Here is a 25,389-nt window from a genome sequence, read left to right as displayed (position 1 = left end):
GATATTTTACCAAGGTATATTCTCTCCTCAAATTCATTCTTTCGCTTCCTCTCTCTTCTCATGGCAGTAACTTAGGAAATGTCGACTAGATCCCACTTATCTTTGTGAACCAGAATATTCAACGCCTGCGCCGTCCCATGCCTCACATAGAGTCAGACGGCTGATTCTTTCGAGTCCTGACCGGCCATTTTGCAGCCATCCCATTTTCGCACTCTGATCATACATGAGAGAAAACAAATGCTTTATCAATATTGTCTAGGACACGGAGCTTTACAGGATGAGCCAAACACCACCACCAACAACTGCTGCAACAATCAAAATGGTGAGGATACTGGCGCCAGCCTTGTCTGCTGTCGTCAAAGGGTCGAACTTGATTTCTGGCGCAGTATCGACATCGCTGCCAGCATCTGGGTCACTCTCCGAAGTACCACCTGTCTTGGCACTCTTGGGTGCAATATTCGCGTTCATCTGTGTAGCCCCGACGACGGCCAAGGCTTGCATCTAATCCATATGTTAGTACACCGTCGGAGAAAGTGTTTTGGGCACCTCACCTGTTGACCGACACCTGAAGTTCCATCCCATACACCGTTGGCATACCACCGTCGACCACATTGCTGCCCAGTTGTTCCACCAACACATTGCTTGGCCGCGGCCTCAGCACTTGCCTGCAATTTAGGCATAATCTGAGCAGCTGTATCCGGTACCAATATACTGGTGACGGCGAGCCATCGCGAAAGATAGGCCTTGAAGCTGCTCTGATCGTTGTTGCAATTACCCTGGTCGCCATTGGGCTCGCATTGGAATTCAGTCATGATATTACCACCGTATTCTTGAGGGAAGAACAAGAAAAAGGTGCCGTCGAGGATTTGTTGCACTCGCGTACCCCAAGGCTCGGCACCATTGGTGAAGTTGTACATATTCGCGGCACCCATCAGCATAGTGCCGTAGTTGTAGCTCCATGCAAAGTGTTCGACATCGGTGCAGTTGTTGTCGGCATTGGTGTTATCCCAAATGTAAAGAACGTTGTCTTGAGTCTGGAACAGAGGGCTTGCTGCAATCCAGTCCCACATTTGTTCAGCCCAGTCGGCATAGGTCTGATTTCCGGTATAACGAGCAAGGCGAGCGGCCAGTTGGAAGTTTCCACCGTTGGAAATGGTATTCTTCAGATTGAAACCGGGGTTGAAGGAATAAACTTGCCATCTCATTCCACCGCCGCATGTCTCGTTATCCCAAAGTTTCTTTTGGAAGTTGAAGACAGCTTGAGCCAAACTCAACCACGATGGAAGATCGCCTCCGGAATCGGGCAAACCAGCTTCAGCGGCATCCATGGCAGCAAAAGCCCAAAAATCTTGATCGTCGACACCCATGTTCTTGCTCTGATTGGGCGGGTTGAAGTTCTCCTCAGGACCTCTTTGGAACTGCAAAGCTTGTACCACGGTGGGATTGTAGCTGTCGTCGCCAGTGTATTCCCAGTAGTTTATCAAAGAGCCGAACATAGCCCCAGCTTCCCACCAGTAGTAACATTCCACCGAAGCACAAGGACCCGGTAGCAAGCCAGGGGTTCCTCCAGTCAGGTTCCCGGAATAATAAGTCATCATGTCGTAAGCAATGGTAGATGCAACCGACTTGACCGAGTCTCGACTCGACACAGTGAGATCAAGAGCAGAAGCGAGGGACAGCAGGCCGACCAGCGGCGTAAGCGCAGAGGATACTCGTAATTTCATGACGGCGAATCGTAGTATGAAGCGGTTGTTTCTAATCAAAGAAGAAAAATGGACTCAGGAATGATGGACGCTGGCTGCGCGCCAACTATCTTAACATAGACGTCCCTTGAATTATGAGCGAGTTTATCAGTGCCCCAACTGCGCTGAGCTGGAAGAGGCGAAGATGGCGTGAGAGGTGGTCGAATAAACAAATTCGATGGGATTGTCAAAGCGTTTGAGGTTTGAGGGGGGCGCGTCGGAAAACTGGAGCGAGGGACAGGGGGTCGGTCCGATGGTTAGCAAGAGGTCGTTGAATGGGTGAGGAGAGGAAGACGAGTCACTGGGAGATGATGCTGGTGCGAGGATATAATAATGATGAAAAGAGTGGCATGTAGAGATATCCCAGGGAATCAGTGAGAGATGGGGATGGGGAGGTGAAGAGGTTGTGCAGTGGAAGGGAAAAAGAGGGTGCGAGCGAAGGTGGTGATGTTAGCGGTTAGGAACTTAGGAGTGGTAGACTGGAGCCCGGGACTGGGCCAGTGGTGGCAGGATGACGACGACGACACGGAGAACGGAGGCAGGAACCCAGAGGATGAAAAGAGCCTTCCAGTTGCAGGTTGCAGGGACAGTCGAGGGAAGGGCCACCAGGAGAAGCTGCAAGATGTGTTACTGGTGGCGGTTGGCGGTGGTGCAACCAAAATGTGAAATGCCACCAATGAAGAGGTGGGCCTGGGGCAGCACCAGCAGTGCTAAGCTTCGCAAGATTGCAACCACCAGACCGCCCGAGAGTCTGTCAGGGGCCGGTCGAGGCGCAGCAGAAACACTTGGAAATCACCCAAAACATCCTGGGTTAGTCTCATCATCCCCCACTTTGATTATGCCTTGCAGTGCTCGTGTCTCGTGGATTCTCTGGACGAGCAACACACAGATGTACTCGTAGCAGTAGTCAATACTATGTTGGTACTCCGTACCACTCCAGGTTGACACCAGGCTGATTCCTCACCTTCAACCAACCCCAACCCAACACCAGGTGAGGGGAAGGGCACCTAGATCACGTGACTAAGGTTAGGGTTACGAATGCGGAATCCTTGGCACTCTCTCCCAGAACAAGGCGCTTGAAGCCTTGTTGGCTCCTGCGCCAATGTCATGTACATTGCAATGCTACGGACCATGGTCTCCTCTCCCGGCAGACCAAATTCTAATAATCATTTTCATTTTCCAACGCTCGCTCACTAGCTTTGATGAATGCTCCCTGGTAAAATAATTCCAACCTTCGCCAACGCTAAAAGTACTTGGAAAACCAAAATGCCTGTCTAACCTCCGCCCATAGGCTTGATTGAATTGAATGGATTCAAGGGAAAGAAGGATCCTTCGATTACTCGCTGCCCTTCTCCTCCTCTTTGATTGGATCGATGACTTCCTGGACTTTGTGCATTCCGTTACCCAGGCCATGTCTCAAGTTGCTATGAGGGCCGTGCTGCTGTTCCGACCCGCTTGCAGAGCTGCCTACTGTACGATTGGTATTCGTACGAGGACGAAGCTGAAGCTGATCAGACTCCCCAGCATGATGTCCTGAAGCTATTCCTGTTTCGGGTCGGAATTGTTGTCCCTCCAGGTTGCCATCCACTGCCGACATCAGGGACTGTGCAGCCGAAGATCGTCGACGTCGTAGCACGATGCGATTGCCTTCTTTGATTTCCTTTTGCTGAAGACTTTCTGATGGTAGCAGAATGGCCCGATCCAATTCATAAGGTAGACCACGATGACGTCCACGAATTTGCATCGCAATCACGATCAGCTTCGACAATGTCCGGAATTGTCCCGAGAACGATGTGTTGACGGTCGGATATCCAAGAGACAATCCAACAGTCCCGTACGCAGAGACAATTTCGAACAGGACAGAAAACAAGGTGAAGGCGTACTCGTTGGTGCTTTCCAGTCGACCTCCCTCCACGATCGCAATCAAAAACAAACCCATGAAAACGTACCACAAGTCGAAACTCAATTGTCGTCGTAAATGAGCGCCCACATAGCTGGCTTGCTTTTCGTCATCTTCTTCCTCGCTTGGATTGTTATAGACGCCCAGACTCTTTTCTTCGTAGACATTGGTCCGGCGCATCGAGATTGCGATCGGGAAAACTGATATGTACATCATCACGAGATAACTGACTTGAATGGCCGGGTGCAGCTCTGCCAAGTTCACCACAGAAAATCCAGCAGTCCGAGTGGAAGCGGCTTGAAAGAGTCCGTCCAGGAAACGAATTCCTCCTGGTAACTGAGTAACGGTAGGATCGTTGAGATCAAGAATGATGAAGAAGATAAGATCTACTCCATTGAGGACCACAAGGATTCCCAACAGAACCCACGTAGCGCTGCCGGGGAATAATAGAGTGAAGCATCGTCGAGGATGATCCAACAGAAATCGAAGCTCCTCCCAAAGAGGGCATCCCTCTGACACAACCTTGGATATTGCCCAAATCACGAATCGGAGCATGCATGGAAAGCCAGTGTTTCCAATGATGATGAGAAAGGTCATCAAAAGGAGGGGGAACACCGCTTCGTTGAAAGAGAGCATAGAATCAGGTGTCAGAGTGAACCCAAGATCGTTGAATGCCGACCCACTGGTGAAAACCCCCCACCAAACTCGATTCTGCGAGACTGCTTCAAGCACTGCGGAATATGTACCAGAATGCACAATCCAGGGCGTGAGGCAGACAACAGCAAGGAGGTGGAAGAGAAAGAAGTAGCCGACAAGAATCAATGCCAGCGTCTTGAGAGCCCGATATTCAATCCCACCCAATTCTTCGCGTTGCTCCTCGGTCAAATCGAAGAAAAAAGAATTGCGTCCGATGGTGGGCTGCCAGCTTAAATACGGTGCTGGGGCCGGATCCGTGGTACGTGCTGTATTGCTTCGTCTAAGAGAACGGAAGGTGTTTGATCGCGTAGGACGGGCGTGCAGACCTGGTTCTACGCCGTCTTGATTCTGCGGGATTGTTGACTGTCTTGTGTTTAACCGCGGAAAAGTGGTTGATTTATCATTGCGATCGCGTAGAAATCGGGGCTCGTCGATTGTAATGTGTGTAGCGGCTCCTTCAGGTCTTGGATTCAATTCGATACTCCGCTTCTCACTTGAACTGGGAAGGTTCGGTTCGCTCGTGACCTGTCGTAGTAAAGGCCCTTCCACATCGTCAGGGACATTCATCGGTCTACTGCCGCGCTCGAACTCGCGAGGACTGGGAATTCTTAAAGTGGTGGGGTCATCCGGATTTCTCTGGTTTTCCAAGAATCGAATGTGTTGCTCAGGGCTTAACAGCTGAGGCAAGCGCACATCCTCGGTAGAGCGTGTCGTCTGTAACCGCAAATGATCGTCACGCCGTTTCTCATTCAACTGATCATGCTCCTGATTGGAGCTATTGGAAGACTCGACAACCTTGGCGTCGGTTTCTGGACCATCCTCTTGCTTCTCTTTCCCTCTGGTTTGATTTTGACGAAGAAAAGTAGGAGTTGCGTTGTGAATGAACGTCATGCCTCTTTTTTTAAAACCCCGGGTTCCTGTGCCTTGCTCGGGATCTTCTTTGGAGAATGTGTTGACGCGAGTCTTGGATCTGGTACGTCGTAGTTTTCGGGCCTCCATGACGACATCTTTAAAGCGTTTCTCAAACCAGTAGAGTCTCACGAATACAACGAAGGAGTGTACCACAATGGGGTTACACAGCATAGCACCTATGTAGAGCATTGCCTGTTGGCCGGTTCTGAGAAGATTGACGTCGACAGTGTTGAGACCACTCTGGGTGGCGCCACCGGAGGCGAAGAACAGAGCGTCCACATATGCAATATCCCCAATTCCATAGATGATGACGGACATCAGGAGGGTCATGCCGATCACGTAAAGGTAGTGAATGGTAATGAAGTTGAACCGTCTCTTGATGAAAAGATCTGGGATGATGTTTCTCTTGCTGAATTCCCAGACATCCTGGGTCCAACTCGGAAGAAACATTGTTGTAAGCCGTCTTGCTGGGTAGGTTTGGGTTCCAACAGTGGGAACTTTCAGATCGGCTCGGTGGAATTAGGGATGGAGGGTTTCAACGAGCACCAGGTACAGGATGGTCGATAAGTAGGAGAGGGTTAGATTAGCTCGTTGACCGAGTCGACCGAAGGAGGTGTATGAAGTCGTATAATTGACGGACTGCATCGAAAGAAGTCATTGTAGATGACGGATGGGATGGAGGTGATGGAAGAGACTGTGAAAGAGTCGTCACTTCACGGCGGTCAGAGAATGGGAGTTAATGGATAAGAAGAGGGCAGGAACAAAGCAGGTCAAGGGGAGGAGGGCAGTGCATGACGAAGCCCAGGTGAAAAGTCCAGTTGCAGAAACGTTCCCAGTCAATTGGATTTTGGGGGCGTCACGCCCCAGCGGGGCTCAAGCCTCAGGCGAAGCGATCAGAACTTGGACTCGAGGGTAGCCGGCCAAGACGCCAGCTAAAAATGCTTGTTCTTTCAGGGCCGAAGAAGAAGTCACCGTGCGACGTGGCTCCCTCGGGCATGAAGACCCTAACTTTGGAGTAGAGCAATTTGATGGGGGCATGCCACCGGGGCACTTTGCTCTCGGACGGGGCATTTCTTGTCGGGTAGTATGCCGAGAGGACTGTGTTACACGGACACAGGGTCCAGGTGCTAGGTGCTAGGTGCTAGGTGCTAGGTGCTAGGTGCTAGGTGCCAGGTGCCAGAGCCTTGGTGATGGGCATAAGGGCCGCAATCCCTCATTAAGCGATAGCTGTACCTCGTACCCTCAAGAGCTTCCACTCCTACGAGGACGTTGTTTCCGGATCCCACGATTTCCATCTACCAGTAGTAATTACAGTCCGGCAAATCACACCTCGTACCCAAGGGTTCCCACTTCCCACTACCCACTTCCCGTCGAGTCCGACTCTCAAAATGCTTTTCCGCCCGCCGTTCCTTGAAATTCCGAAACTTCTGGGCATTGGCATGTGCTGTTCGACGATTGATCCTGGAGTTTAAAAACATCATCCATCCGTGAGCCTTGGTATTCGTATTCTATTGGAACGTGGACGGCACTGGCATCTTACGGCATTCGTATCTTGACGGTTCAGGCTGAGCACAGGGTTACCGCAGCGAGGACGACCCTCACACTGTCCTTTCCAGCAACATCTCGTTTGGTTCATTTGCACGATTGCTCATCCTCGCATCACTCCCTGGTGCCCTGACTCAGCTGCATTCATCCTCGGTGAGCGAATCCTCTGGATCCCTGGGTCCCCTGGCGATTCACCATTTCCATCAACGTCCAATCCCGAGTACCAGAGCGGCGGATGATTCTTGCCACTCCAGACATGACCCATCCTTCTGATCCCGGAGCCTTGCCTTCTTGAGCCACAACTGACCGGCGAAACGAGAGATTCAACCTGCTCACCCTTTCTGATTGCTTGCGGTACGAGTATTGATGGCATCCTCGATTCGATTCCTATCGAAGTTTAGTCACCTTCTATCACCTTCTAGCTTTGGACACCCTCTGGCCTCTCCGCCTTGGGCTCACCGAAACGCTTGTGACTCCAAACTAATTCCCATTGCACTCAAATTGTCTCTTTCGTCCGTGCCCGACAGACCCATTGGTCCGTGATGTTATCAGCCCGCGGAATCCCAACACGACACAACGGGTCATCACATATATCTCCTCCTCACCGAGTGCCGCTGCCAGAAGACAACGCGATGACCGCACTCCATTCCCTCGCAGCCCCTGAAGATCACCTACGAGGTTCGAGGTTCGAGGTTTCTCTCAAAAGATATTCCAGTATCGCTGCCGGTTGTCCGTGTATTCAGCGAGGCAGATTAATTGGCAGGGACGATGCATCATGTACCTACCTGCCTGCGTGCCTTAGGTCCCCAGGCAGGCATGCCAGAGGACATTCCGTCACTAACAGGAAGCAAGAAACAATAAACAATAAAACACCATTCCTGCAACCTAGGACCACAGACCAGCTCGTGGAAGCATGAACCTCCTGCACGAACTACCGCCGGGAGCCGCGATAAGCTTAATTACACCGACAAACTCTAAATCGTTATAGTCCAAAATTAGTTAGTGTGGTTTCATGAGGTGCGGATGACAAGTAACGAGTATGGATGTATGAACGGACATCCGCCACCACATCGGTCACGCGCAGCTTTGCCTATCCCAGGTGGGCACGGAGTATCGCAGGTAGGTACCTAGGTGCCCTGGGTGGGCAGACACCGCCTCAGCAACCAGAATTTCGAGTACTATCAGGCTCGATGGATTTTCTTTCCCGGGCCATGTATGGAGGACCAGAAGTGTCATTCCCGTTTCAATCGATTTTTTAAACATAATTAATGATTGATCCCTATGGCTTTTTTCACCTCGCAAAATGCAACAATCTCATGTCATAGTATCACTAGAAACAAACGCAGGCCAGCAAGCAGACCCAACCAATGCAGATGCCCCAGGGGCCCAATGTTGTCAGCCCCAGACGTATTGCACCTCATATGCCTGCACAGTAATAAGCTGCAAACCCGAAAATATCGTCTCATCTCGTCCCAAAGCGAACGTAGAAATGTGTGATGCCTTTTCCGGGGGGGGAAAAGATACGCACAAAAGATCAACAGTCCAGACTTTCCGATAACGTGAATTCCTTAATGACATGTCCGGTGCCCGCCCAGCTGCAATTTCTCCTCATAGATCTCGAGCACTTTCACCACAACAAGCTCGGTAGCTGAAATTCATGCCTTGCTGCTGCGCTTCTTCACCTTGGGTTTTCTCACCTTGGGCTTCGACTCGGGTGTCGTCTTGCCGCCCGCAGCCTCATCGCCCACCTTGCTGTCCTCAATCTTTACATCAGCTTTCTCATCTCCCTCCTCGATAACTGATTCAGTCTCTTTATAGCTGCTGGGTTCGTCACCAGGTCCATCAGAAGTCACGGTTGTGCCTTCGACATCGGCGATCGAATCCGACTTTTCCATCTTATCGACATCGTCGATTGTTACCTCCTGAAATTGCTCAGCTCCGTTAACGGAAAGCTCCATATGGGTTTCCGCGGCATCGTTGCCGGATTCAGAAAGTCCTTCCTTCGAGGTAATGCCATTTAGTTTCGGAGTCTGTGTGTGCGGCCCCTGCAAGCCGTTCGCCCCGGTGTCTTGTGATTCCCCCCCGGCACGCACTTCGACCCTGACAACAGCGGTTCCACTGGTTGAAGCGTCCTCTGTTGGAATACCCTGGTTGGTGGCTGTTTCATCTCCCGTCTCTACAATCCGAAAACCATTGATGGGCTTGGGGGGTTCCTCTTGTGGTTCATCTGGATAACAGTCCTCATAGGCAAAGGGACAGCCGTCGCAATAAGCAAACGGCTCGCGGTGAGAAACATCTTGGTGATCATGAAACCTGCACGCATCGGTAAGATAATCTTTTTTTGCCCATTCTGTAGCCCCAGCCTGAATATAGTCCCATCCAAGCTCCGCATGCTTCAAGAAAGTGGCCTTCCAATCATCTTTCAATACTTCCCCTTCCGCATTTGGTCGTGGCAATTGTCCTAAAGCGGTGCGAACCACTTCTCTCAGCGGACATTTACTCGGAACTGCCTCGTAGATATCATCCACAATCGAAGCTTGGAGTGGCCACTCGCAGCTGGCTATATTGGCACGGATCTTGTCTGTTACCTGGTTGCTCAGGGAGGATATTTGGTATTTCCAGGCGAAGATTCCAAGTCGAACTACCTCCTCGAATGTCGCACCTTTATCAATCTCCGGCCGATCTCTGAGCGTCCAGATGATGAAATCCCCAAACGTCGAAACTCGGGTGTCAGGGAGCTCGATTGGTTCCGAATCTTCTTGATGGAGCTGGAGTAGTGTGCGAAATTCCCGTGACCGTCGTCGAAGGAAGTCACGAGGAAGCCGATATCTGATAGGTGCGCCAATCGATCCGCCTACGAGGAGTGCGACTGGATCACTTTGGGTCCACCTAGAAAGACGTCAGCTTCCCACTACCACAACAGTGTCCATTGGGAGCGGACTGACTCTATAAAGAGCTTGCGATGGCCGTCCATCGCTCTTGATGGCGGACTGCAAGAACGAGATCTGCGTCTCGGTCCAAGCATGAGAAGATGCGCCTTCACTTCGCTAGAGATATCGAAAGAGAATGGAGGAAAACGCAACGTGCTGAGACCCAAATACTTTCTGGGTGTACTCAGTGTGTCTCGCAGAGCCTCATCCGATTTGGGTCTAGTCCATCAACAATGCACGTCGAGTAAATGGGCAAGCCACCTGTTTGTTGTCAAATTTCAAGTGGCTAGCAGAATGAAGCTGGAATGCAATGCTCACGATAGAGCATTTCTGAATCCCTGCCACAATTCGTCCCGTACCTCCACCAACACACAGGTCCATCTTCACATCAGTCACGTTCCCACGCTTGTGCTGGTAATTGATTATTGAGCCCATAGCCGTCTTCATCCGGTAATGAGGCTGCCACATCTGTCTTCTCATCTGTATAGTAGATTAGGCAGCTGAAAAAAAGCGGCCGAAACAAAATCTGCAGTGCATAATTATCTACAACAGTATCGTCGGGGTAGCGAATTCATCTCACCCTGTCCCTGTCAGTACCGGGGGAAGGAGTCTGCTCGCGAGACCGGTGTTCTGACCTGGATTTATCAACCAACAACCACGAGATGCACAGTGTCGAAGGTCACGAACTTCACCAATTCGTTGGACCCATGGTTCATACAAGATCATGTTGATGCCCAAAGGGCGGCCACATCTACACACGGCTAGGCGGTGTCCACTATCCACCGAAGGAATACATTCCCTCGAAGGCTAACATCTTACCCTACAGCACAGCGAGGCACTCGTGTGGCGTCCAGACGTCGAGTCGCCTCAGCTGCAGCCCAGATCACTGGCTCTCTGTTTCCGGGGAAGGCATGAGAGACCGCAGACACGAAAGGCAGCGACAATCTTCCACGTACGGACTCCGGCAAAGGCGTTTAATGGTCAACTGCCACGTACTGGGAGCCCAAGCGGATGCAAGAAACTGCAAGTCAGCAGGCTGCCAAGGGGGAACTGCCAGCGAGAAATGCTTGTGTAATTAGTCAACCGCGTGACTGCGCATCCATGCCGTGCAGGTGATTCAACAACTCGCATTGATTGGAAAGGGTCGAGACGATGACTTGGGCACAAACGCTCCGGCGTTGCGAGACGCCTTGACGGTTTGGTTGTGTGACGTCCAAAGCATCTGGAAGGCATTTTGGGAGCGCTGTGGAAGCTGCAATGGAATGATTCCGGGTTGGAAGGTGGAAGGGGTGACGCTTAAGTCGGGCAGGAACGGCCTGGGGAGTTAGCCTGGTCGGAAACCAGCACATATTGTTGTGATCCGCCCCTGCCGCCGAAGCAGCCCCACAATTAGTTTGAATACCCCACTATCAATCCAGCGACATCCCCGAACACGAAACAACACATACATTGCATCTTGCAGATGGCCACCCAATTGCCTTCACCAACCGATTAAATTGCAAGGCAACCAATGACCTAAGACCTCCGCTGGCTTCACCACAGCTGAATGGCCTCAACACATATCGATATCCAGCATGATGGTGGGGGGATGGCAGCACTTGCATCTTGCATCATCTGGACGCCTTCTGCCAAACCGAATGGGAAGTTACAAGTAAACAAGGCAATCAATGGCGCACCTACTACATCTCGGTTCCGACGACCATGATGGGCACTGGAAAGCGCGGGGGATTCCGAAATCCAATGCACCAGAATGAGACTGTAAGACTCCTGTCACATCTTGTACTTGGAAGTGCTTGGAAGTACCTGTGAAGCATTCGACTTGAAATTGCCAGTTCTTAAAAGCCCACTTGGGCAAAAAGTAGTGTACAAAGAGACCTAAACGGACGACGCCTCGCCAATCCAAACCAAAGAGTGTTGCCTTATGATATCACTCCGCAGGAATCGTACATCTGGACCACATTCTAGTTGAACGACCTAGTCACTCGTTGTCGGAAATGGTAAAGAACCTAGCCTGTGCTTAGTGGGCCTCAATTGTAGCCACATGCTCGGGCATCGTAATGTGTTGTTCCTCATTCGCGGTTGTAGACTCATAGTGTCCATACACTGTAGAGCTAGACGCCTCATGCTTGACATCCTCCGCAGGATTGGCAGTATCCTGAGCAGGACCTTCCAATGCCTCGGGTTCAAGCGTAGCATTCGAGCCAACACCTCCGTCGCTAGCCGTATCAACAGCAGGAACCTCAACCGTAGGAGCTTCCGAAGGCGAAGCTTCAGTGGTGAGAGTCTCACCAGCGGCAGCCTCAGTAGTATGACTCTCGGCAATGCGTGCCTCAGTTGCGGTAACCTCATCGGCCTCGATCTTGCAGTTTTCCACAGTCTCACGAAAAGAATCTGCAGGAGCTGTGTAGGACTGGTGGACACCAGACTCGACAGCCACATTTGCCTCTTGTTCGGGATCTAAGTCATCAATGCTCGGGTTGTTTGCATCCGACGCCACTTCCACTGGGGCAGTCTCAGTCAAGCCCAGCGTAGTGGTTTCTCTAGCTTCTTCAGTCGTCTCTCCTGGCTCCTCCAGGATGACTCCTTCGGTGGACTCGACTGGGTGTGTGGATGGCTCCACACTCGCTTCTTCATGGACATCTGCTAAGTCTTTGGGTGTATTGATGGTGACAGCTTCAACAGGAATTGGGCCAGAGTCATTGCTGGGCTGTGTGCTGTCCATATCTGTGGCTGTAGTGTCTCTTTCAGTAGTGGTCTCGGCGGGGACCTCCAATGGAACAATTCCAGAATGTTCTTGGAGAGAAGGTTCTTCGATGGGTGTAAGCCCAATTATCCGCATCCCATTCACCAGGACATGGCGGACAGCCTGATAGACAGCGAGCTGGGCGAGGTTGTGGTTCGAGCCGGACGCCTCTGACTCCCCTTCTTCCAAGATATCCTCCACCTGTGTGACCAAGCGGAACAAATATGTGGCAATCACAGAGGACTCTAGCTTCTCCAGCGATGACTTAACGATAGTCGGAAATTGGATGAGAACACGAAGGATTTCTGCGTAGCTTTCATCCTCAAAAAGTGAGTAGTCCGACTTCTCAAGGTCTTCACGGTCAATGACGACACCCTCGAGCTTTCGGTTTAGTTTTGTCAAGCAGCTTTGCAAATCAATTCCGGAATCTTCTTGAACATTGCCAATATTTGGTATATCAAAGATGAGGTCATCCTTTCTCCTGATAGACAGATCCTGCGTCATGAGGGCGAGAGCACCAAGGCTGTCACAGAACTCCAGATCTTGTGCCCTTCGAAAGTGTGAGAACCTATCTGGCTCATTTGCTAACAGGTTGAGAACGGTCCTTTGACACTGGTCGAGAAGATCGCTGAAAAGAAGTCCACTGGTACCTTCCGGTGGCACAAGGCCTCTGGCCACGTTGAAACTGATATGTTGGAGTCGGTCGGCGAGTTCCGAATGCCCCATCAGCTCAAGTACTGCAAAAAGCTGTTGAAAGTGTGAATCTTGCTTGGCGGAGACAACATATATGAGTTTATCGAAACCATATTTCCGGCTCCGATCCAGTACAGAGGCAATATCCCGGAGTAGGTAAGTAGTTTGGCCTCTGCGATTCCGGATCTTTGCAGGGCCAGTCTTTAACAATCTGGTTTCGTGTGTGCTGAAATCGATAATCCAACCGTCTCTGGCTTCGTCAAAGACGATTTTGTCTTGCAAGCTTAGTTCCACCTCTGCAATAGTCTCATGGTTGACCTCTGACTCTCCAGAATAGTCGTCAAATCTAATATTCATACGTGCATAAAGATCGGTGTATCTTTGGATCGAGACTTCACGGAATCTTTTCCACAAAGCATATGCATTTGGGTCACCGCCCTCGAGTGCCGTAACATTTGCGTCCCGTTCTGCCGCTATCCCTGAAAGATGGCCATTAGCAGGCAGCTCCTGGGAATTGGCTTGTTCATCCCTGGAGAGTTCATCAATCTGTGTGTAGACATCCAGCAGATGTCTGAGCGGGTCAGCGTTCAAGGCATCCTCAGAGCCAAATCTAGACCACCCAGCTGCCAACAACCCAATATGTTGGCCCCAATCACCAAGAAAATTCATCCTGGTGACTTCCCAGCCCATTGACTCATAGATAGAAGCGAGGTAGGCACCGATGATGGTGCTTCTGAGATGGAGGCCATCAAACTCTTTACCAAGGTTGGGCGATGAGAATTCCACCACGATCTTTTTGGGCTTGATATTGTTGAGCTCCGAGTCATGTTGGCTAGAGCTGATAGGTGTCCCATATGATTGACCGCGATCGATAATATATGGCAGCAGTACTTGACCAAGCGCACGTGGAGAGAAGAAGAACCGAAGGTGGATACCGTCATCCACGGGATGACCGAAGAGATGAGATCCCGGAAACTATTGTGGTTGAACGTTGAAGTCAGGAACGAGTGTCATGCTGTCAGGAAAGAGGAATGATTCCATCGTACCTTCTGCTTAAGTTCGGTGGAGAGGGCTTTCGGATTCTTGTGCTGAAGCTTAAGTCGAGGGAGAATCACTACCAAGTCTCCCAATTCATTGGGCCACTGGATCGAACTATAAGCCACTTCAGGTGAACAGTCAGTGAGCTGGACGAGGGTATCTGCAAGATACGACAGATAGATGTCGATAGGATTGTTGTGCACATCAGTTCCCACGATGCTCGGGATTGGGCTTTTTACTCCTTGCCCGGCTAGTAGCGCTTGGATGCCTTCGGGAAGAAGTGTGGCCATTTCGGCTGATTGCCTTTGGGAAGTAGCGTAGGGGGAGAGAGAATCGAGGCTGAGAAAGGCGGATTTCAGTCTAATATTGATGCATTCTGTCATGCCATCATTTGACAACACATGTTCACCTGCCTGGGCGAATTAACTGGCGTCATGCTGCGTGTGTTGGGCAGAAGACGTCGGTAGTACAAGGGTCGCACAGGGTGCATTGTCGAAAGGTATGACAGCTGACGCTCAAGCGACATGTATGGCTGCACCATTCTATTGGTTTAAGGTTTGGGCACAGTAGTGTGGTACTTATTCTCCTCGAAATGTGGCTGCATGCCGTTGCACATAAAACAGGCTCCAAGGTTCCTTGAGTCCTTGACCTCGTTGGAGGGAGGCTCAGTGGTGGAGAGGCTAGTCAATCTCAGGATTTGTCCCAATCAAGGGCGATAGACGTGGCTGCCAAGAAGGATATCTCGACGACAAGGCAGGGCCAGCAATGATATTGCAGCTAGAAGGCACCGTCTTGTGTTCGAAACTTGATAAGCTGTTTTCGTCAAGGGTGGCGTTATTTGATCGCCCTTATCGAAGGGAAGCAGTGTGCTGTAGAGAGCCCGTTCAAGCATATTGCACACGGATCCTTCTTATCGCCAAAGGAAAGCAGCCGCACAAAAGTTCATTGTATTGCCAAACTTCTGACTGTCAGTGCTTAGTTTCAATGACCTGAAAGAGCTATACGTCATATAATATACAAAATCAGGGTGGTGGAACGCGAAGACGCAGCATAGACCGTTCTGGTGCGCGGGTAGCGCGGCCAGGCCATCGTAGGTCTGCCTTACTCATTAGCACCAGTTTCGACATCTCGGTGAAAATTGCACGTTGGTTGGCCAGATCGAGTGGATTTCAATAGTCGTGGCATCTTCAGTGACAATGTCAGTGGATTCGTTAAGCGAAGAGGCCTTCCGATCCACATTGTCATTGCCTGCAAAACTGTGGTACAAACAAGTCCGACAGTCATCAGTACGAAACTCAATATGAAGAACGATCTAGGATTCGGGGGGAGAAAAGGGAGGACGGTCGGTTCCATCGAGAAGAGGCCTGCTGCTAAAGCGATTGGCGACACGAACAAAATCATAACCACAGACAGCGTTTTGTTTTCCTGGGCCAGTTGTCTTTGTCGATTACCTACTTCGATTGCTGTATGATTAAGGTAAATCTCAAGCTATTTGCAGGAGCACAAGATGTCAGCAGATGGGCCAGATAAGCTTGATCCATAGATCCTTTGGAGTGGCACTAACATCTCGTGTGACTTCTTCACATTCCCGAGCCACGCCTTCAAGAGTCTGTTTCAGAGCCTGCAAAACCCGAAGCGTCTGTTTGATATTGGGAATGGATCGGCCACCATTTTCTGATTCCGGAAGGTCTTGGAAAGTGATCGCATCGTCATCCAAAAACCTTTCGCACGCAACGACTGTCTTCGACAGGGTGTGAAGTAGGTGCTTTGAGAGCTGCCTGGCGTTCCTGGAATAACTCAAGGCCTCTTGTATATGCTGATTGTGCAATTCAGTACCTTCGGACGATGATCGCGGAGACAAGAGTGCAGCGTGGCGCTTAAGGTGTCTTGTAGTCAGATAGGCTGGAGGTAAAGGCTTGGGAAAGACAGTTTCCGACATACCTTCAAGTACCTTCGCTCACTTTGATAAACATTCTCCACTACTCTCTGCCACTCGCCTCTAACCTGCTGTAGTCGGATGCAGAAGACTCGCAGGAAATATTCCCTGGGGTCTGCAATAGGCATTGCCGCATCCTCTTTTCCCTTGGTCAAGGGATCCCCATAAAAGGGCGCGGACTCAATGGAATCCTCTTGATATTTGATTACCGATTCTTCCACCGCTTCACCTGAATCGAAGTAAGTCTCTACGAAGCAGTAGGCTTCCCATCGGCGGTCGTCAATCCCAGCCACGACACAGGAGATCTGAGCCTCATTTAAATGAGCAGGCCCAGGATTCAAAGTGTCCCAACGCAGAAATGAAACGTCTCGTGTATCTCTGAGAGGGTCTTTATCTGCATATTGGCGAGGGTCTTGTATTGGGGTCTCGGATATTCGCCAGGCGTAGTACGGCAGGTGAAATTCCAGTCGAAATGTCCACATGCCCTTTTCCTGTATGAAATATTAGCCTCTACCATCAAACGCCGGGTCCGATCCCCGGCACCCTGATATGCTTACCGTAATCGTGGCGCCAATAAATGTCTCATATGCCAGATACCTGAAGATTGCAGCACGTAGACCGAAAGCTTGATTTTCCGAGACTCTGGATATAAGTGCATAGATACTCCACTCATCCAGGTCCGTCACAAATCTCCAGGTCGTGTCAGCCGACGAACCTCAAGAGCTTGGAGTTTGTGCTTACATACATTAATCGTCGCTCAGCGTCTGGATTGTCCTCAGACATCTCATACGGATTGCTGGGGGCCGATGAAGGCAAATAGAGCCCGCTAGTACCGGCCGAGCCGGACGACAGGCGTATCTTGTATCTCTTTGAGAGGCAATCAATCAGTGTGAATGTTTCTAGAGCGCGCGGGGGGGGGAGACAGATACGAGAGACTTCTTACCGGTTGGCCCAGTTTGCAGAACAGGTCGTAGGCTGTCAAGGCTTCACTTCTCTGCCTTGCCAGCCAACGGCCGTCCTCGATGAAACACCCTTCTTCTAGCCAAGCAACAGGCTTGAGTTTCGTTCTCTTCAGAGCTTTTAGAGTGGCCCGAGGACAGAAGCGAACGACCTTGTCAGTTTGAACATCACTGGGGTCTTCAGAGTCTGGCATAAACCCTTGAGCCAGCTCTCCTCCAACATCGCTGTAATTCAGAGAGTCCGCATATGGCTTGTTCTCAGTGGCATAATCAAGTTCTTGCCCTTCTTTGAATTTCAGATGCCACTCCAGGTTCCCGGCCATGATTTCTGGATTGTTTCTTGAAATGTTGCAACCTCGGGGTTGAGTTAATGATGAGCACTGGGAAGTGCATGAGTGTTGATTTGTCAAGAACGAACATCACAAAGTTAATACATGTAAGATTCAAGCAAGGGAGTCGTGGGCAAAGTATGAGGAGCGATGAAGGAGTCCAACAAGGGGAAACAAGTGCGTTACCTGATGATATATGCCTAGGTTGGGAGACGAGAGCACGACAAGCCTTCAATCAGCGACTGTCGCCTGTCACTATGTTGTATAGCATTTGCCTTTCATGTAGCATATTTGGAGGAGCCAATGGACTGTGTAAATCAAGCGGATTACCAAAAGCGGCCACGCACAACACTTGAAACACCACATGGGCTACCACGATCCGATTACGGGCCGGGGCGAGGCAATGGGAGCCTGAGGGAGTCATTGTCGTGTGTTGAATGTTGCGAAACACCTTGGCCAGCTAATGCGTTGCGACTGGTGAATACCATTCCATGTGTGCCTGACGTTGTTCCATCGAATGCTCATGTCTTGCAAATCGGGTCGGATCAGTGGCAGCTGAACCCTTCCTTAGCAGCATCGCATGTCCTGGTCGCCTGAATTGAAGGGAGCCAAAATAGCACCCATGAAGCGACCATACACAGGCACACTTCCAGGGAACGTCTCGTCCATTGGCAGCTTTTCAGCTTCTGCGTCGTCAGCCAATGAAGAATCGGTTGCCAGCCCAACTCCCAAGTGAGGCGATGGCGTGGAAGGCGGGTGAACTACAAGACCTTGAGTATCATCTAGTGTCGGATCAGAACTTGTGATGGGAGGATGAAAGGGCCATGTGACAGGTTTCTGGTGCTTCATCGGGCGCCAGAATGGCTCCCGATCAGGCGTGGAGTTCCTGGCAGTTATTCCCCCGGGGGCAGTGTTAAGATAGCCCTTGACCAGAGTCGAAACAGGGAAGCAGAAACTAGGACAGTACGCCTTCTGCATGGCCAAAGGCAAGAAAGGAGGGAAACGTGGATTATCAGATAGATGACATCTGTTGTTTAGAGTCACGCGTTGTCCTGGCTTGAAACATGCACAGAAGTGGGACGTGCATGACCCCGTCTGCTGGAGCCGAGATGCACATCACCCAGATTCTGGATACCTCGTTCCCTACGCCGTTCATCTGTGTGATCATATCCGAGATACGAAGCCAGCAAGCCGGCGATTGGGAGAAGTGTTTGCATGTACCAGATGGTTGATGGTAGATGGATGAGCCGCTCACTTGAAATCTGACAGGGAGGGCTTATTTGCCCACGACGCACACAGGGGTTTGCGCCTTGCAGTGAGCTTAGATGCGAGCGTACTTTCTTCCCGGGGCGGCTATTTCATCACCTAGATCTTACCTAGATAGGGCTTTCGTTAGGTTGTCACTCACTACCTATTTAGCGGTTCTAGTGAGCTCTCCAACTGTACATCGTGACTCCCGTACTCCGTATGCCAACAGAACTCCAGCATCGCCTCCCATCCTTGCCGCACAGCCCCTGTAATGCGAATTTCATACCAGCCGAGGACTACTCGGGTACCGCAATGACTGTATTTCCTTTGAAAAATGTTCGAATGCAACATTGACAGCCCAACTCGCAATGCCAACGCACACCAAAAGGCAGATAACCACCATGTACTAATTGGCTCCCGAGGCTCAGCCACATCCACTTGTGCATGCATTTACGATATGCACAGTGACTCCAACTCCCCATGCCTGATCGAGTTGAGATCGTCCTTGTAGTCAGTCAAAGGTTCCAGAACCTGAACGTATTGAATGCTGCGGCCTAGTTCGTAATGTCTGCTTTTCGTTGCTGCTTGTCAGCCATCGTGCCAAAAGATTGGTGTGGCCGTACCAGTGGGAACTTGGGCTGAAGCGGGCTTGGCGGCAGTATTTTTTTGAGCCAGGGCAACCGCTGGGTAGAGCCAAAGAGCCATGTCTTTGAGGCGTTGTGCAATAGGTTTAGAGGAGAAAAGACGTTAGAAGCCTGAAGGCGGAGAGCCATCATGTCCTGATAACACACCATTCTTTCATCATCGTTTGCGCTCACGGACACTCTCCGAAGGTCGCTCACTGCCCGTCGACTTGCCGGACCCAGCGAGAAACCCAGCGAGATCAAACCCGTCCGCAGAACCACCCCCTCCACCTTGCATCGCCCGTGTGACACTACCCATGGGACTGCTCTTCTGCATCTCGTCGTACTCGGCCCGCATTTCCGGGTCCATGTTCTCCATCAGCTTGGGCATTCCAAACGTAAAGGCGAGCGCCACCACGGCCATCAAGATCATAGGGTTCTTCAACAAACTCATTGGGTTGAAACCCTGTCGCTGCTCGTAGAAGTTCTTGCCCGATAGTGTCTTGACCGAGAGAGCGAGATCTTTTGTGGGAGCTGCCACGAGCGCGACGCCCCTGTCTTCCCATTTTGTCCCTCGATATGTTTCCCATGCCCCGCTGATGACGCTTTCCGCTGAATCAGCAGAGGGCGCAATATCGATGCGGTACGGAGCAAAGACGAAGTCCCGGCTGTGGACCTCGAGCAGGTGGGAGCCGACTGTGGTGATGTTGGAGAAGTCGAAGTAGTCGCCTCGGCGGAGCAGAGCTCTACGCGGAGGCTCAGTGCCAGAGGTCAAGGTTGCATGAGTGGACGATGGCAGTGTGAATGGATTGGGGATCAGGTTTGATGCGGGAATCTGAACTCGGAGTGAAGCTGCTGAACTCCAAGCTAGCAATCGACACAAAGCAAGAAGCGTGAAGCTGGCTGTTGGCTTCATGTTGGAAGTTGTATGACTGCTGTGAACTTATCACTTTTCGAGAAGTCTGCGAGGAACTGGCGCACTGTGTAGTGGGAATTGGCTGCATGCCATGTCACTTTTTGGAATCTAACCGCACTCTGGCAATACACAGAAGCCACCATCTGCCAAGACATTATTAGGTGGCTTTCGGGGCCGTTTTGCGTGCGGATTTGGCCTATTCTAGATTAGGCGTCCGCCGCCTAGAAGGGGCTAGCACGAGCGGTCCAGATGCCAAATTCAGTCATATCCAAGCCACTAGTTGTTCTTAACAGACAGCCCACAGGACAAGGGGTTGTTCGAACAATTGCGACCGAATCGAAAACAAGAGCCTGCAATGCAGATGATTGCACAGGTCTCCGGCCGCGGACGTTTGCTCAAAGACTTTCCAGTCAATCCGTGCCACTTCCTGCACAGGAATGTACCAGGTACAAACGGTTTGGTGACTATAGCAATCATCTCACCAGTCATCAATACCGACATACAAACAGGCTTATCTTTTGCTGCAATGTCCAGAGTCTTTAAAGCCGCCAAATCAACCTGGACAGGCCAATGGCGTTCAGAAGCGATAATTCCGAGGCCAGTCGATACCTTAACGCTAACTGCTTTGGGCATCCTATCCAGATCTTTCCAACAAATATCGGTGTGCACGAAACCAATTGTCGAGGTTGGACAGGAGGATAGAGATACGCACAGAAAGGGTGGACCTGGTATAAAACATGGTAAGCATCGCAACTCTAGTTTCCCCCGGGGGTAGTACTCTTGGTTTTCGTGGTAACACGAGAACTGAGGCCGACGTGGCTGTTATATGTCCCAGCCAACTACCAACCCATGGGAACATAGCCCTGCATCAATCAGTTTACAATAATGATAGGCTGAAGCTCGAGGTCTCTGGTTTGAGGCCAGATTGCCTCAGGCTGACCAATGCGGACGCCGTATCATACAAGCGTTCACATTGTCGATCCACGCGCTCACCACTAACATTTGGTTTTCTCAATTTAACAGCCTTCACTGAAAACACCGAAAACACCGAAAAAGACCGTAACATTCATATGGAGTTGTGTATGAGCATTTGATGAAACTTCCAGACTGCCAACGAGGATAGCTGATGGAGAGATAGTGTCGATGCGCATGCGCCCAAGTTCCCATCAAAAAAACGACCTGTAACGGCGATAAATGCAATCACCAGCGTTGCGGAGCCTGCAATGTGACCAAGAAGTAGCATCGCTCGACCTCAGAAGGGTGGCTGGCGGCATTGATCACTGGGCATAGTTGATACCCCCTCATGGTATTAGGTCTCAGTGCTACTGGCGGATGCCAGTAAAGGGTCAAGTCCATTCTTTTAGTCCATTCTTTTTTTCAACGCTGCTCCTGAACGAGGTTGTAGCAGAGGTGTGAGATCTTGGGAGGCTGTGTGGGTGATGGTGGCCATTGGGATGAAAATGAATCAGAGGGCAATTGGGACCCAGTCCTCAACGCTTGGCAGGCCATTTGAGCTAGGTGTTATTCTTCACATTCTGGGGAGTGTGATGTAAAATCACCGTAAATCTGGACGGAATCCCCTGGCTTACATTCTGTGAGCAACAGCGGGCTCGAATCTCTCGTGCGGTCGGATTGATGGACAACGGGGGCCCTTGGCCCTTCTTGTGCCGCGAGATATCACTTCTCAGGTCCTCAGACTTTGACCTAAGATACCATCAAATGCGATTGAAACTTCGGATTCCCCTTTGTGCAAGAAGTAGCGGCTTCATTTCCCACTGTGTCCGAGTTGATAGATGATCTAGCCTTGCATAGCCTATTCGATGCTTTTGATCAAGGAATGGCTAGATTCGGGGTAGTTGCAGGCGACAGAGGCAGAAGTAGTCAAGGGCAATGGAGGTTACTTCTCATGCCAGCGTTCTGTATCCAAGGCGTGATGGAAAGTCGAGGGAAGTAGACGGGATTGATGTTGCGCTTGGAAGCCAAGGCGTGGGAGGGAGTCGGAGCCTGTGACAAATGGTAATTACGACTAGGCTGCAGTGTGGCTCCCCCACAACTATTTATCACCAAGATAGAGCAGCCTGCAGTGAGAGGCAGAACCCAGTTATGCACATTCGGGAGGACCAATCCCTGGCTGCTAATGAATTGTGAAGAGAATTCATCGGGGATTTCCAAACTCTCCTAAATAGTTTGCTAACAACTAAGACGGAACCCTACGGAGTACATAGTTGTGATTCAAACCCGGTCCATTCTGGTGACGTATACGGGACCGAGCCCACAGGAATCTTCACATGTGAGAGGAGCTCCCTTGCACGGAGGGAGATCCAGGCCAAGTCTGACCGGGCAATTGATGTTTGTATCACATCTCACACCCTCGGGCCCAGGATCCATCTTTGACGATCAACGTGATCTACACAAGTGTAGTGAACTCTTGGATTATTCTCAGTCTCTTCCGAACTGAGAAGGCCAGGGCTATCTGTGCTTGGGGCGCCATGTGACATCTATTATGTAGGTTGTTAGGTTCCGAAAAGTATGGAACAAACACACACCCACAAAACTGGGCCAACTACTGTGAAACACAGGTACCTATATCTACATTGTTTACATGAATATGAGCGGATAAACCAAGCCAAGGTAGAAGTGTGAACTGTGTCCTTACTCTCTATCTAAACTATTCACTCTTGAAAGGTAAAGGTTGTTTACCCATTGCAAGACCTACAATCTCGCTTTCTGAGGCTGGTTCTGCTCCGCCTCCAGCGCCTCTGCATACAAGCGGTCCAATACATCGCGATACTTCTTGGCTGCGACTGGTCTTTTGAGCTTCAATGTCGGCGTTAGCAATTCGTTGTCGATGGTGAAAGGTTCGAGTTCTAATTGGATATTTCTAACCCGCTCATAGCCCGCGAATTTCTTCTTTCGACCCGCTTTGTCCAGGTCTTTCAGGACTGCTGCCTTGATCTTCGGTTCGCTCGCAGCAGCTTGGATAGCGGGCAGGTCAGTCGGCGAGATTTCGCGACCAAGGACTTTGGAAGCAAACACGGCGAAAGTATCAGGCTGGACGCCTAGAATAGCCACGAGGAAGGTCTGGGCGCTGTCTCCATGAACAAATGCCTGAGCCAGATAGGTCAGGGATGACAGATAAACACCCTCGATTCTCTCTGGGGAAAGGTACTCCCCCTGTGCCAACTTGAGCACATTCTTCCTCCGATCAATGATGGAAAATCTGCCGAGTTCGTCCACACTGCAGATGTCACCTGTCATGAACCAGCCGTCTTCCGTGAAAGCTTTGGCCGTCTCCTCGTCGTTGTGGTAGTAACCCGAAAACACGGATTTGCCCTTCAACAAAAGCTCGCCTCTCGGATATGGCTTATCATGAACAGTATAGTCCATGTCTGGAACGCTCAAGAGACAAGCTTCTTGAGCGGGTACCACGCCGCCCACACTCGAGACAGAGAAATCACCAACTGGCTGGGTCATAGCAATGGCATAGGTTTCAGTCAATCCGTAGCCCTGCATGGTTCGAGAGGAGAATACAATGCGAAGGAAGGCCTGTAGGGATGGATCCAGGGGTGCAGCACCAGAAACCATGGTTGTGACACGATCGAGTCCGAAAGCTGAAGCAACTTTTCGTCCCCAAATGCGGTCGTAGAATGCGTGGGTGAAGGTAGGAGTGGGAGGAGTTGCTCCTACGGACTGGGGAGCGGGATTGGCGTTTGCAAGTTTGGTCTTGACAATATGTCGGCTCAACGCGCCTTTGAAGCCTGGCTGCTCGACCGTCTGTGACTTGATGGCTCCTCCAAACCGATTCCACAGTCGAGGAACAGAAGCAAATGTGGTTGGTCGAAGGAGCTTGAGATCGTCGATCAATTCGAGAGGATTGCCATGGAAATATCCAATTCGAGCCCCCGTCCAGAGCACCGTATGTTCGAGCAGTCGACCATAAATGTGCGCCAAGGGCAAGTAGCTGATTGCAACCCCGTGTCTATCGATAGGTGAACTGGTCAGGGAACATGTCGTTGCGGCAACGGCATGGGCATGCGTGAGCAGGACTCCCTTTGGTGGACCGGTGGTTCCAGATGTATAGTTGATTGTGATGGCATCTGAGGGTCTCGGTGGATTGTAGGGTCTGTTGAGAGAAGCTCCAAGCTTTTCCACCGTCTCCAGAGAATAGATTTTGACGCCTACCTCTTTAGCAAGGGAGTCTAAAAGGGCCTGTTTGGACAATTCTGGAGTCTCGTTCGTGGTCGGAGCTAGCGAATCCAGAACCACAAGGGACTTGAGGTTGGGCAATCGTGCTTTCAATTTGAGAAGTACTGGAACATGTACTAGCGAAGTCACCACACAGGCCAGATCTGCGTGTCTGATGATGTACTCGGAAGTCTCGGGGCCCAAGCTGTCGTAAAGGGAGACGCTGAAGAGCGATTGTGACATGCAAGCCAGATCAGTCAACTGCCATTCCGGTCTGTTTTGGCACCACAATCCAACTCCATATTGAGTGCCCGTGATGCCCTCGCGTGTGTGGATCTCTACCAGGCCAACACCCAAGTCTGCTCGTCTCTTCTGCACAGTCTCATAGTCAAGCCACTCGTAAGGACCCCAGGCCTTCCGGGCTGAATCGTACGGTCTGTAACCGAGGCAAGGAGCATGAGGATATTTCTGGGCAGCAGACTCGAACATATCGTGCCCTGTACGGACTGCAGGGTCGAGAGTCTCAAGGAGGCCATCGCGGCATTTGTGATGTCGGTAGACGGCAGTGCGGCCAGGTTGTTCGGAGCCTGGGAGGGTAATTGAGTAAGGTTGACCCTTGGGAGGAGGTTTGTTGTATTCTTCTGCTGTTTGCAGGAAGAGTGGTTTGGACGAGAGAAGGGATGGCATTATGGCGATGGTTCTGGATGGAACGGGACTGTGGGAGGATATGGAGGGAGTGGAGGGAAGAAGGAGAGAAAGAAAAGGAGGGTGTCAGATAGAAGAGATGACAGAGATTACCAGCTGAAGTGACGAAGCGAGAATGACATGATGATAGAGTCTTGGAAATTCCTTGTGGTTGTTCAGGCAGTGGCCACTGGCCACTGGCAAGGGTGAGTGATTGAGCGAAACGCGGTGTTCGCAGTTCGCCCAGCTCGCAACAATTCTCCGTATAGTAAGGAAGTTGCCTCGGTTTTTCTGCAAGGACGGGTCACGG

At 50.9% G+C, this 25,389-nt stretch overlaps 7 protein-coding genes across 7 annotated transcripts; all 7 read right to left on the bottom strand.

Annotated features, from left to right (window-relative positions):
• Window positions 1-270: 270 nt before the first annotated feature.
• On the bottom strand, window positions 271-1,724 carry A1O9_01446 (uncharacterized protein; the record flags this gene model as incomplete). Its single annotated transcript, XM_013410604.1, has 2 exons — window positions 271-501; window positions 552-1,724. 2 exons carry the CDS (start codon window positions 1,722-1,724, stop codon window positions 271-273), a joined length of 1,404 nt encoding a protein of 467 aa, XP_013266058.1.
• A 1,354-nt stretch (window positions 1,725-3,078) lies between these two features.
• On the bottom strand, window positions 3,079-5,700 carry A1O9_01445 (uncharacterized protein; the record flags this gene model as incomplete). The annotated part of the gene is made up of 1 exon (XM_013410603.1): window positions 3,079-5,700. One exon carries the CDS (start codon window positions 5,698-5,700, stop codon window positions 3,079-3,081), a length of 2,622 nt encoding a protein of 873 aa, XP_013266057.1.
• Window positions 5,701-8,450: 2,750 nt separating this feature from the next.
• Window positions 8,451-9,769, bottom strand: A1O9_01444 (uncharacterized protein; the record flags this gene model as incomplete). The annotated part of the gene is made up of 2 exons (XM_013410602.1): window positions 8,451-9,684; window positions 9,741-9,769. The coding sequence occupies 2 exons, from the start codon at window positions 9,767-9,769 to the stop codon at window positions 8,451-8,453; spliced, it is 1,263 nt and encodes a 420-aa protein (XP_013266056.1).
• A 1,973-nt stretch (window positions 9,770-11,742) lies between these two features.
• A1O9_01443 (uncharacterized protein) lies at window positions 11,743-14,489 on the bottom strand (the record flags this gene model as incomplete). The annotated part of the gene is made up of 2 exons (XM_013410601.1): window positions 11,743-14,136; window positions 14,208-14,489. 2 exons carry the CDS (start codon window positions 14,487-14,489, stop codon window positions 11,743-11,745), a joined length of 2,676 nt encoding a protein of 891 aa, XP_013266055.1.
• A 1,220-nt stretch (window positions 14,490-15,709) lies between these two features.
• Window positions 15,710-17,417, bottom strand: A1O9_01442 (uncharacterized protein; the record flags this gene model as incomplete). The annotated part of the gene is made up of 5 exons (XM_013410600.1): window positions 15,710-16,075; window positions 16,141-16,626; window positions 16,693-16,825; window positions 16,881-17,002; window positions 17,079-17,417. The coding sequence occupies 5 exons, from the start codon at window positions 17,415-17,417 to the stop codon at window positions 15,710-15,712; spliced, it is 1,446 nt and encodes a 481-aa protein (XP_013266054.1).
• A 2,055-nt stretch (window positions 17,418-19,472) lies between these two features.
• On the bottom strand, window positions 19,473-20,210 carry A1O9_01441 (uncharacterized protein; the record flags this gene model as incomplete). Its single annotated transcript, XM_013410599.1, has 1 exon — window positions 19,473-20,210. The coding sequence occupies one exon, from the start codon at window positions 20,208-20,210 to the stop codon at window positions 19,473-19,475; it is 738 nt and encodes a 245-aa protein (XP_013266053.1).
• A 2,712-nt stretch (window positions 20,211-22,922) lies between these two features.
• On the bottom strand, window positions 22,923-25,082 carry A1O9_01440 (long-chain acyl-CoA synthetase; the record flags this gene model as incomplete). The annotated part of the gene is made up of 1 exon (XM_013410598.1): window positions 22,923-25,082. One exon carries the CDS (start codon window positions 25,080-25,082, stop codon window positions 22,923-22,925), a length of 2,160 nt encoding a protein of 719 aa, XP_013266052.1.
• Window positions 25,083-25,389: the final 307 nt, after the last annotated feature.

Source organism: Exophiala aquamarina (genome assembly GCF_000709125.1).
Source record: "Exophiala aquamarina CBS 119918 chromosome Unknown aczIA-supercont1.1, whole genome shotgun sequence".
Lineage (NCBI taxonomy): Eukaryota > Fungi > Ascomycota > Eurotiomycetes > Chaetothyriales > Herpotrichiellaceae > Exophiala > Exophiala aquamarina.
The sequence above is the reverse complement of the archived record's forward strand: the minus strand, read 5'-3'. Positions and strand labels throughout refer to the sequence as shown.